The sequence below is a fragment of the Python bivittatus genome, unplaced genomic scaffold (assembly GCF_059951505.1).
Source record: "Python bivittatus isolate LINGU-HERP-01145 unplaced genomic scaffold, Pbiv_v1 ctg000850_np1212, whole genome shotgun sequence".
NCBI lineage: Eukaryota > Metazoa > Chordata > Lepidosauria > Squamata > Pythonidae > Python > Python bivittatus.
The window spans coordinates 39,029,052-39,042,181 of record NW_028277112.1 but is presented as its reverse complement, the minus strand read 5'-3'; the positions used below and the strand labels follow the sequence as shown (position 1 = coordinate 39,042,181).

Genomic DNA, 13,130 nt, shown 5'->3' with positions numbered 1-13,130 from the left:
TTTGGGTGCTCATGGAAACAGCACTTTCTTGAAGAAAAGATAGAAGATGCTGCTTCAAGTACAGGACCTATCAAAAGATGCAGCATGAGAAGTAGAGAGGAAAGTTAAACTGGGTGGAATAAAGGGAGTAAGAAAAGGTTACATGAAGGTCAAGTATAACAGGACAAAAAAAAATGAAAGTGAAAAGGCTAATGATATGAAATATGGATATGGAGAACAAAGGAAGCAAAGTTCTGACATTTGGGTTCTGAATTAAATGTAGGAAGTGTACTAAATAGATCTGTCAAGAAGCAAAACCCTTTTTTTAAAAAATAAAATTCATACATATGCATTATAGGCCTTCAACATGTTAATTTTTGAATTATTACAGAGCCCTTCAGATATATAATGAAGCACTAACGCCTGATTCATACTTTTTTTCTTTTTCAATCCCAATCTATTTTCCATATATTATATAATGTTTAAATGGTAAGACTAAGCAAAACACCTCAACAATCTCTATGAACGTATCTGGGAAATTATAGGTTATAGTAAATTTCCATATAGGAAAGTCTAAAAAAATTGTGGATTAGCATTGAGAGGCCCTTTTAGACTAACTTTGCTCTAAACATGCATTTCACTGTTTACAAATGAAATCAAAAACTTACTGCCATCTCCATCTAAACTTCTCAACCTATTTGAAACAAAAAATGGAGTTAGATTTTTATAATTGTCTCAGTTAATACACACACACACACACACACAGTATGTTTAATTGTATTGGAAAACTTACATAAATTTTCATTCATTTTAATTTTGCAAATGATAATACAGTAGCTGCAATAAGGACTGGGTTCATTCACCATTCATACCCTGACTTACATTTCTTAATATCTCATGATTACTGATAGAAAAACTGTTTTTCCAATAATTTGTACCCAGCATTTATCTGTTTTATGCTTGATGTATTGTAAGTGGTTCATGTAATGATACTTCTGTGCATTTTGGTACTAGTTTCAATGAGGACCACATGCAGATAGAATTCATATTTATATTAACTTATAAATATAATTAATATAACTCACAGTCCTTTGTGGTAATCTTTTAGAATGGGACATCTCAATGAGGTTATCAGCTAAAAATGATTAAAGGCCACAGAGGCATGGCAGATAATAGGAATAATATGGCCAAAAACCATCAAAAAAGCCATCTGCGATAAACCAGACAAGGGTACTTACGAATGGCTTCTGCTCAGATTATTCTTTCTATTTTTCCTAGTCCAAGCAATGCTGTTATTTAAATCCTGAAAAAAAGTTGTTTTTATTATTTTTTCTGAATAGGCATTTTAAATAAAACGATGTCCTTAGTTCATATTACAAGGTGCACATATTACACAAAATCATGACTTCTTTTAACTACAGTTTATTGAAACCACTCATAATACTAAACCATACTTGTGACTCATGAGCTACACTAGCTGGATACTTTGATCACGTTAAAACAAAATCAACCACTTCATGCAATCTGCAAACACAAATATTAATAGTTTCTCACTAAGGATGCTGGAAAGTCTGAGGGAAGGATATATACCATCCTTAAAGCTACAATTTTAGTTTTCATCTCAAAACTTTGTTAAAATACAGCTTTGTTATTAATACTTGATCATTATGGATTTGTACAATGGGCCAGAAAACAAAACTTAGCTTTCCACAACTGGAAATTATTCCTTGAGGCTTTTCATTTAGCTGTTCAACATGATTGGAATTTTTAATCAACATCAAAATATTTCTCTGGATCTAGTACAATAGTTTAGCAAAGTCAGTGGTATCAGGAAAGGAAAGGGGATTTTGGTCAGAAAAGCCCCAAAGTTCTAATTGCAAAATTCTTTCATCAGCAGTCTATAGTAGGGCTATGCAAGTTCTTCAAAAATGTTCATCAAAACATTCTGGAGTGTGTATTAAGCTTTTTTTTTTTTTTTTTTTGAATAAATAAAGCCATGTCTTTTTCCAGCTTCCACAACTGCTTCAGAAGTTATTTCTGGGAACAACCATGGAAACTGGCTTCCAAAATAGCAGTATGAGCCTGGGAAAAAAGGTAGCTGCTTTAACAGTTTGAAAAGATGTGCTCTCTAAATTCCCAAGGATCTCTTTTGAAAGATTGCACACCACAAATCTATATTACTCACTTATGTTATTTTCTTAACAGCCAACAATCATATAAAGCCTCAACTTTTAAAGTTATTCTCTTCATGCATCCTTTACTTTATGTTTTGATAAGTTCAAGTTTTTAATCATTAATCTTTTAAAAATATAAGTGATCAATAACTTATTTCTTCACCAGCATCTTCTGTGCTTGCTGCATAAAAAAGAAGTATCAAGAAAAGTCTCTTTATTGTACTCACTATAGGTTCAGTCTGAAATAATTGAAGAACTAATATAAATTACAGACCATAAAAAGCTGCCTTGTGCATCTTACCTCTTGCGATTGTCTCAAGTAGTCACAAATTTGTACTGTGTGCCTCACCAGTTCTTGATTTTTCATTTCCTGATGCATACAACTGATATGATCCAAATCTAGTCAAGTAAACAAATACAATAGCAGCATATCTGAAGTTATCGCAAGCATGTTGTTTCCAAAGAAGTGAAAGAGTCTTCACATAAATCCATTTAAAGCCAGATGGTTCTTATCTTCTACCTTTGGGAAATGTGACTTTCATAAGGGTTATGCAATGTCAACACAGGGCTATGACATGGTAGACTTGTTTCATCATGATAGACAGCCTTTCTGCTTCATCCTTTATTTGGCTGTCACTAGGATATTGTTGTCAGCCAAGGGACTGAAGGGAATGGTAAAGGAAATTTGCATAATTATGATTAATGATAAAGGATTTGTATAATCAAATAATTAATATGATCTGGGTAAAGTAGGTGAAAATCAAAGAATGTTGAGCATGGGAGTGAAGTATGCTAAATATTTTTCAGGTTTGGGGGTAAATTGCACACTGGAGAAAGGACATGGGTCCACCCCTGTCTTTCTCTACTACAGGAATGGGTAATCTACAGGTCGCATCATCTCACCAGCTTTATTTTTATAGTCCTGAGTGCCTTGCAGAACTGCATTGTCCAAGTTCACCAGCAAAATACTGATTTTTAGTGGTATGTTTTTGTGATTTCGTGATAAAATAGTGGTAAAATGCTTGTGTTAACTCTCTGCAATACTTAAGGCACCTATTTTGCATTAAAAAAAAACTTCCACAAATAAACATGGGCTAAAAATACCAGCTATTTGCCTTCTAGTCATATCACTACTTGGCCCCTGCAACACTCATAGGGAGGAGGAGGAAAAAAATATAGTTTTTGGCAAAATATAGTTAACTAATCCTGTTCTTCAGAAGTCATGAAAATTTTGCTAGTTCTGGGCAATTTCATATTCTCTTAGGCTCCTGACATCACAATATCTACAACAGAAACAACTCTATTACTCAAATGCCGCTGCCAAGAGGTAAAAAGAAATCTCCTACAGAAATAGACAAAAATGCCTAGTAATGGGCTTCTTACTGTACCACAAATGGAAATTAATATACTGATGATCAAGCCAACATGCATTATAATAGTAAACACTGTTAACTCTGTAGAACAGTTGCATGTTCCCCAGTGGTTCAAGATTTCCTGTAGGCTGTGCATCTGTAATGTGTTACTTATGATTTGAAAACATTAACATTCTATCCATCAGGGCAGACCTATAACTCTCCCCACCCTTGAAATAAGATTAGTGTATTCCTTTTCTTCAGATTCACAGTATTGTAATTTTTCACAAGAAATTTCTTAGCCTATCTTTATAACTTGTTCTTCTTAAAGAGGTTATTTTCAACAGTATGGATGGTTTTCTTAAAGTATGTGCATCTTCATGGGCCTAATGTGACATACTTAGTTGCTTGAAGTGAGACACAGTTAGCCATTTGGCTCCGTGTTCCTGTTTGTCTTCCACAGGTTTACTGTCAAGTGGCTCCAAATTAATGTGGGTGCTCTGAGGACAACTGTCTACTGTAATCAGCTGCCAAGAGAGAACAGAAAACAATAATCAGCAGAAGATCCAGAAAATAGGCTTTTGAATATCACCAGAACTGCTGTCATATTTTCAAGCACTCTGAAGCAATGTCTGTTATCCCCAATACAAACAGGGATTACAGAGTTATTGGAAAATATTGGATGAATCAATTAGAGCAATAATAAGGTACCAAAAACAAACAAACAAACAACCCACCATAGCCCCAGTTTAAATCCAAAGTCAAATCAAGATGTTTAAACAAAAGTATTTGGATGCTTCATGCATTATATTCATTATGCAATGCAAGTAGTAGACAGAGGGGAAGAAGTGATTTAGCTTACATAACAATCAGTTGCACTGGGGGAAAAAAATCAGATGTCATCAAATCTAAGGGGAAATTATGTTCATAGGATGAATGATTAAGCACATAGTCGTATAGATTTCAAACAGACTTAAAATATGCCTTTTTCCTGTGGATTGTATCCTAAAATTCCAGATGACTCATTTCTTCAAACATTTGAAAATTCAGAATATGGTTCAAAGAACAAAAAAGTATCTCTATGGATTTACTCCTCCAAAACCTGCTGCTCTGAAAGAATCTTCAGCAGAGATGAACAGCTTTTCTTTGAAAACATCTTAACCAATAGGTTATCCATGTGTTCTAATTTACAGATGAGCACCCTCTATTGGAGGACTATCTTCTATTTTTGGTGGATCTTGGTCCTCTATTTTGATTATGCATTGTCCATAAACAAACAGTTAATTGATCCCATCAGCATTTTTAATCATGCTGAATTCTGAATAACACTAGAATATTAGGCTTTTTGTTTAAATACATACACACATACATACACACATACAAAGTCCAACAACATGATTCTAATTCTATCGATACCTACCGGAACCTGAAGAGTTTTTCGCTTTTTCCTTAAAGACTTCCTTTCTTTGTTTCCAAGTTTTGCCTTGGCCCATACTGACTGACATAGCTGAGTAGATTTTGAAAATTCTAAGAATAAAAGTGGGGGGGACAAATTCATACTTCAAATAAATCTACAAGTTTCACATTGAAGATTCTATTTAGAGGTAAGACATATTGTGTTCAATGGGGTTTATTTATTTGTTTGTTTGTTTATTAAATTTATCTCTGCCCATCTCCCCTGATGGGGGACTCTGGGCAGCTCATATAACCCAGGCAGGCAACTTTTAACAGCTTGCAACACCATGGTATCATCTTTAATACAATGGAATATGTAAAAATTAAAGACACCATGAAGCTGAGTTATAGAATTGGCTTACCACAGACTTCTTGCAGAATGTTTTCTAGCAATATTTTTGAAAACCCACTGATTATACAAATTTATCTAGCATCTATCTATTCTGCAACTGAACAAGTTCAATTTATTATTTAGGAATAGAATAATACATATTTTTATTTATGGCATGCTGAGAGTGAACAAAATACCTAGTATAATTCAACATATTTTCCCCTTCTCCATTAGATTATATGTCATCATATTTGTGGCACTGTTGACCATTTATTTAATTTCAAAGATTTACATATATGCTTCCCAACTTAACTCCAAGTGGTTTAAAATTTATTTCCCTATTTTCATGCTACTGTGTTCCAAATACTACCTCTCCCATCATCTGCATTGGAAGGGCTGACCATGGATGATGTAGATGTAGACCATCATATATGGAGGATACTACCTTGGGGAAGGCTGGATCATCACAATTCTGTGACCTGGTCCTCACATTATGCTAAACTAAGGGTTAGCTAAGGATTGGCAACTTTTTTTCTTTTGTAGACAAAAGTATGAGTGAAGAGAAAGGGAAGGGAAGGGAAGGGAAGGGAAGGGAAGGGAAGGGAAGGGAAGGGAAGGAAAGGAAAGGAAAGGAAAGGAAAGGAAAGGAAAGGAAAGGAAAGGAAAGGAAAGGAAAGGAAAGGAAAGGAAAGGAAAGGAAAGGAAAGGAAAGGAAAGGAAAGGAAAGGAAAGGAGGGTCAAAATCTCCCAGCCAAAATGTAATAGCATAGCTTTATGGGGAAGTGGGGCAAAGGGAGGAGTGTCAAGTGATATCCCATATGTCATGATAGTACTGCATAAATTATATGTGTCATTTGCCCTATGAGGTCATAAAATGTGTGACATCATTATAACTTCTATTGGATACTATTCTAAGATACTGCTAATGTCATGGTGTCTGTGGTTGCCATCTTGCTGATCCTTGCACTAAGATGGCTGTATTCATACAACATGCCTAACTAAAATCACATGACACACATTATTGCTTAGTGTATAGCTTGAACCCAGCCACTGGGTAATACTGATTTAACCTATTTGTATCCTGTCTTACACACACACACACACACACACACACACACCGAGGCATCTAAAAGAAAGCAGAAAATTGCAAATACAGTAAACATGTTTTTTTTAAAAAATAAATGCAATAGTGTGTGCTCTCTCTCTTCCTCTCTCTCTCTCTCTTTGTACACACACACACACTCACACACACACACACAGAGCAACTGAAAATTTGAACATGAAAGCATAAGAAGAGCAGAAAGCTCAAGTTGGTGTTGTTATTGCCTTTTATTTTGCAGGTTTTTCCTGTTTTCCCAGCACCATGGGCGCAAGAGCTGCTTCCTTTGCAGAAAGGCCAATTTCTCTTAAGTGGATTGATCCAGACAGACATGCTGCGCTGAAAAGTGAGGTGAGACTGTGAGCTGTCACTACTGTATCCTGAGATGTCAGAGCTGTAAGAGAACGATTTGGATTCCTTTATCTGCACATGCGGAGGACTGTAACTGCAGTCTTTGTCATGGAGCGAATGTAGGCATGCTTGCTGTCTTGCCTGATTGCCACAATCTCTCTTTTCATCGTCTTCCAAGAACCCCCAATTTACATAACCTTTTCCTGGTCCCTCACAGTGATAATGAGAAGGTTGAGAGATCTCACTGATGCTGTTAACTGCCTGGATGGACAAATGGTGTTCAGCAGCAGTTTCATTTTCTTCCTTAGCAAGTGAAATGTTTAGTTCCTGCACTTGGCTGACAACCGGCATTGTTTCTGCATCATCATTAGCATTGTATACATTACACTGAGGGGCAGTGTCACTCTGCTTAGTTTGGTATTTAGCTTTTAAGTCATCATCCTTAAGCTCATTCAGAGTGCTTGAAAAGGCCAAACTTAAACCAGCATCTTCAGAAGCTCCTTTCTGATCATAGGGCACAAGAAGAAACTGTCCATATCTAGAGCTTGATTTATTCCCTGAAGATAACTCCGATCTTAGAATGCCATTTTCAACTTCCTGTTCCTGATCTTTCTTGATTAATTGGATTTCACTATAGTTTAGGGCATCAAGAACGGGATGCTTCCCCCCCAGTGACCAATGGCTCCTTGCTAGGTTCCTCTGAAGGGAAGGTGGCATGCTGTAGTAATTGTACTTAACACTCCCACTTTCCATACAACTCAAGGCCTTTGAACATAGGGTGTTGCTCCAACTATGTGGAAGCTTCCTATAGGTGTGATGCTTCTGTTCAGACAGAAAGGCCTCCCCTTCTTGCAAAGTATCCACAGCTGAAATGACTTTGAGAGTATCAACCGTTAAAACTGAGAGGTCCTGTAAGTGACCCAGTTGGCTGTCCAAGGCAAGCAAAGCGTCTTTGATATAAAATACTTTCTCATGTACTTCCTTCAGCTGTGAAAACATTTCTTCAACTCTAGGGGAAGAACATCCAAAAATTATATTCCTATGCATGTTTCACTATTTTAAAGGAATGTATTTACTGTTTTTTCCAACTGGTAAATTAAAGCACTCCTTAGATATGAGGTCAAATTGTATAATAGATCACTATTTGCATTCTCCACCTGATAACCTTTTGTAACAAATTAAACCTTAATACTGCAAGCTATTTATGATCCATAGAATAGCTTGGCATAAATGTGAAACATCTGAGAGAAACAGTACAATCACTAGTGCAAATAGGTTTGGTTCTGACCACCTATTTGGTCTGAAGAATGTTCAAATCTAAAATACACATCTTTGAGTTTTGTAAAAGGAAAGGAAGATACAGATGTAACAAGTCAATCCTATATTCTATACAGATGGGAAAAAATCCAAAAATCTCTTCCTACTCCCTTGTAATTTCAGCATGTCAGGTGCTCTGGATTCAACACTAAGTGGACTCTCTTTTTGCTAGATCTTATGGAAAAAGGGCTTTTCAATTCTTCAGGAGCAACTGCAACATTGGGAAGTTCTGTTTTAAATGACAGTGAAATATTGCCAACATTTTATTCTTTTCTTACTGAAAATTTACAAGAAAATGTAAGAAGCAGAGATTTTACTATTAGCCCTGCTTTAATTTCTTCACATGTAAAGATACATTTAAATGGGTTGCAGTTTGCTAAAGCAATTTCCCTGTCCAAAATTTGGTCAGTATAATCTATTTGAGTAACAGAATACTATTTGTTAAATATAATTCAGCATAACCCAAAATTTAGCTGAATAAATCTTTGCTTTCTGCAGTAAACTGGGGGATGCCTGAAGTGTCTACTGGGATATGGAAGCTTAAGGAATTTAGTTATTAGTTTTTTTCAGAATGGCTGTAGCACAACCTTACATATTATACCCTTATTCTTTCCTCTACTGTATTATGCAGTACAATAATGAAAATATTTAGTTTAATATTTAAATATTTAAGACTTAGGTTCTGAACTTCAACATACTTTTTTATTGCTAGTCAGTAGCTTCCACTGGGGGAGCAGGGGGGCAGTTCAAAATCTGCAAGATGGTAGATGCAAGATTGAGATGCAAGCCATGGCTCTTTTGCATATGTGCACAAAAGGGGTGGGGCTTACATTGTGGTGTTGTGACTGCCATCTTGTAGATTTTGAAACCCCCTGTCAATACCACTGTTGCTAGGTATTAAAGGAAGTATTATTATGGAAAAAGTTCTCCTACCTTTCATTTGTAACACGGATCTGTTCACTATCACTGAAATGAAGGCTTTCCTTCTTTTCATGTAAGTACTGTTCCACACACTGCTCTTCAAAATCATGAAGTTTTTTTAATTCTTCATCACTCAGGTACAGTTCTAGATGAAGCAATAACAAATCAATTTTACCTTTACTGGTTTTAAATAACCGCAGTGATCAAACATGTGACAGAAATGTGTCAGTTACAGGTGGGTGAATCTTTAAAACAGCGTTAATTTACTGCTGATAGAGAGTGGCAAAATGAAAATTGAGACAATGACATGTGAAGACGTAAGTTGTTCTTCTAGGCCTTGGGTTAAGATGGAGGGATATGTTTTGTCTATATTTTTGCATAGAGCGACTGGATCCCATCTTGTTTTGTTCTGTGTCATGTTTTTATTGTTTATTATATTGTGAGTTGCCCAGAATTAAATTGAATTAAATAAAATAAATAAAATCCTTTTCTCCTCCACTGTAGTTCCATCCCTGTTAGTTAATGTTAAAATAACACTTATGCACACACATCATGTCTGGTGTCACATGTAGTCTGTCCCTTATGTTGTATTAAATAAAGGATGATATTGAAAAAAGCTGCTTTTCTTCATACATACAAAAGATAGCCCTCCTTAAAGGAGGCAACAGTGAAGTTACTTTGGGGGGGAAAAGACAGTATGAGAGTATTAGCAGTGGGTAGTTTGCTTGAACAAGCATTGTTCAACATATCCTGGATGCAGTAGCAATTCCCTTCTAAACAATCTAGTTCATGCTAGGAGATTATGATAAATCTAGCTTTGTCATTACAGAGCCTCTCTGGAATGCAACATCTTTTACCAACTGGATGGTACAGCTACAACCCCACTAGAATAGTAGAAAATGTGGCACTGGGGTACTGACTGTAACCAGGAATTATGATCATAATATGCCGATATAGATTAGTTTCTACTTATGTCCTACTCCAAGGGCTTGGGAAAAGATCTCTGAAGTTAGTGGGACCACTGGTCCAAGATAACACTATTGCTCTGCTGATATACACACAGCAATTGGACAGCAGGCCTTTTAAATAGTAATGCCCTTGTTATAGAATACCTTACATTCCAAGGTCCACTGTACCTACTTTGTTAATCATTTTGGCATCAGGGAAACCCTTTTAATTTTCTGACTGTCAAATTCTCTTATGTGTCTGTTACCATGTTGTGTCTTTACGTAATTAAGCATGCTGAGGCAAACCCACCATTGTCTACACCACTGCTTCAACTGAATGCAGCTACACTGGATGCCAGCATACTTCTAGTGCAGTTCAGGTGCTAGTTATTACTTATAAAGCCATACGTGGCACAGGACCAGACATTTGAGGAGCCATCTGTCTCCTGCGGTTTCTGCCAAACTGGTATAAGATGACAGAGTGGGCACACTCTGGATCCTGGCTTCAGGTAAACAGTGTCACCTATCATGACCCAGGAAGCATGCTTCTCTCTCGCAGCACCTGCCTTCTGCAATGAGGTTCCACCTGAGATCTTATTATATGCTGCCTTGAGAACTATTCATTCTTGAGAAACCAATAATTTGAGAAACAATAACTAACATTTATCAATTACTTTGTTGTTGTTGTTATGAAATGAGTTATCACACTGTTTACAGAAATCAACTTTCTCAAAATACCCAAACTACCAATATGCTGAAAGTGCTAGTAGTCTTCACTTAACAATTGCAATTGGGAAAGGTAACCCTATTGCTAAGTTATGCAGTCATTAAGTGAAACATGTGACCACACCCAACTTACAACGTCAGTTCTGCTGTGGTCATTACGCAAATCACTCACATTCATTAAGCGCAACATCACGTGACCTTGACTTGCAACTTCCAGCTGGCTTCTTGCTTGTCGGAAGCCAGTGTGAAGCTCTCAAATGGTGATCATGTGACCATGGGATGCTGTGACTGTAATAAATGTGCGCTGGTTGCAAAGCGCCCAAATGAGGACCACAGGAACACTGCAACAGTCGTAAGTTTGAGGACTGGTCGTAAAACTACTTTTTCAGCACCGTGTTAAGTTTGAACAGTTGCTAAACAGGGAAGTAATTAACCAAGGACTATCTGTAATGGCATTAATAACTATTTATAGTCCATTTCCCCTGAGTGATGCTATCTTCTTGTTCATTCCAGAAAATGTACTAAGATGCTACAATTCTGCTGCTAAAATATAAACAGCTATGAACATCTTCTCCAGATGGTCAGTAGAATGCTGAAATCAGTTTTGGGACATTCAAGGAAGAATGTGTAAGAAGAAGAGCAGCAGGACTCCCCAGTGTCTGAATTGAAAAACAACTGCTTAGGGAGAATTTAGGATCTTACTTTTATGATATTTATAACCACAGCGTTAGCAGTAGGAATGTCATTATAATTTTTTTTTTTAAGTGACATATATATTTGGTTCTTGTATAGGAAATCCAAGAATATATAGACTCTGCTTACTCAGTTCAACATGCTCTTCCTCCTCTTGATCCAGTTCATTTGACAGCCGACGGTTGCAAAGGCAATTTAGCACAATACCAATGTGGCTCAATATGATGAAAGGTGGTGGCAGCCATGGTTTTTCATGGTAGGTCATGATATAGCGGTAACGGTTGTATTTCCAGAGTTTGTTTGACATAGACTTCATATCAAAATAAACATTACTGTGGATTGAGAGGGAAAGGAGAGAGGGTGGATCATATGACAACTCTGTAAATAACCATAGAAGTGTTACATAATATTTATGTTAGGTAGCATTTAAATTAGCTTTCTATAGAACCAGAAGACATATTCCTTTAAAAAAATCAGAAATGGTGATTATATTCATGACATTTGTACTAACAAATTATACATGTTAATTCAGCCAGTGGTGACCTGTTTGTTTGACTGCTTCATTGTAATTGAACCTTATATAACTTGGAGAATATATTGCATAACTCTGATAAGGAAGAAACCTTTGGATCTTAAGAATCCAACAGTTTGGATTCTTAAGTGTCTGCTTCCTTTTACGTCAAAGGTCGCCACTGCTTTTCACCCAATGGTAATTAAATAGCATAAAGCCTATAAAACTAAGAAAGAATTCCTAGACATACATACAAAGGCAACATATAAGCAAGACTCTGCTGAAAAAAATTTCAGTATTGAACTAATTTGTCAGGCATAGATAGCATCTAGTAAGAAAAGTCATGTTCATAACCTTGAACTGATTATGCTTTTTTTCCCTGAGATTTGCCTTGGACATCTATATATTATAGCTCCAGTAAGCTGATTTTTACTTCTGTAAAATTTGTAAGCTAGATATACAACCAATAATAACAACAAAATATCCAAGGATTGAGGTTTCTCCAAGTCGATACCTTACCGATGTGTTTGGACTATAACTCCCAAATTTTCCTTGGGAAAAAGTTCCAAAATGTCTTAAGGTCATTACGATAGGGATAGTTGATTCTGGGTACTTACTTGAAGAAAGCAATAAGTAGATTGACCATGATGATGTATTGTACAAAGAGGTACACTGCTTGAAGAAATGGTGTGAGGAATGAACCAGGAGGACAGTCTGGATTTAATTCACAAGCTGAAAAAAAACCACCTCTATAAACCTGGCATGTGAATACTAACATAATTAATGACATATCAATTCATAGACTAAGTGCTCCAGCCAGTTTAAACCAAATAATAAAGTTTAACCAATTTGATATTCGTAAATCAGCCATAAATGAACCATTTAAAATTATTTCTTTTACATTCCTTAATGAAAGAGAAATTATGTATTTACAGAATTAAAATTTAATGACACCTAGCAAGAGAACAGAGTTTTTTGAAAAACACATATAATCTCACAATGTTTATTCTATTCTATAATAAAAACATTTTAAAGTCAGAGCAGTGGGTGGAAACATCTGAAAAATTATTGAACAATGACCTCATTAGAGAATATAATATAATAAAATAAAATTTAGGGTGTAGTACAATTTAAGATATCTAACCTTCAAGTGCTTCAAAGATGTCTCAGGATAATCTAGTTATTATTATATATTTGTATAGCACTCATTCTGTGTGATACACATTTTTAAATAAATAAATAAATAAATATTGATTATAATCCTTTGGTATATT

The 13,130-nt window shown here is 35.8% G+C and overlaps 1 protein-coding gene across 10 annotated transcripts in view; it reads right to left on the bottom strand.

The window, feature by feature from the left end:
• The window catches only part of TRPM6 (transient receptor potential cation channel subfamily M member 6), an 83,537-nt gene that overhangs the window by 22,627 nt on the left and 47,780 nt on the right, over window positions 1-13,130 (bottom strand). For all 10 annotated transcript variants that reach the window (XR_015793827.1, XR_015793828.1, XM_088130177.1 and 7 more), the window contains 9 exons: window positions 12,474-12,588; window positions 11,475-11,677; window positions 8,992-9,124; window positions 6,618-7,750; window positions 4,926-5,032; window positions 3,906-4,032; window positions 2,455-2,552; window positions 1,218-1,282; window positions 648-673 (listed from right to left, as the gene is read on the bottom strand). Coding sequence is in view for 8 of the 10 variants with exons in the window: in XM_088130177.1 (XP_087986303.1) it covers window positions 648-673; window positions 1,218-1,282; window positions 2,455-2,552; window positions 3,906-4,032; window positions 4,926-5,032; window positions 6,618-7,750; window positions 8,992-9,124; window positions 11,475-11,677; window positions 12,474-12,588 (2,007 nt within the window). In the remaining 2 variants the exon portion in view is untranslated. The remainder of the gene's footprint in view (window positions 1-647; window positions 674-1,217; window positions 1,283-2,454; window positions 2,553-3,905; window positions 4,033-4,925; window positions 5,033-6,617; window positions 7,751-8,991; window positions 9,125-11,474; window positions 11,678-12,473; window positions 12,589-13,130) is intronic.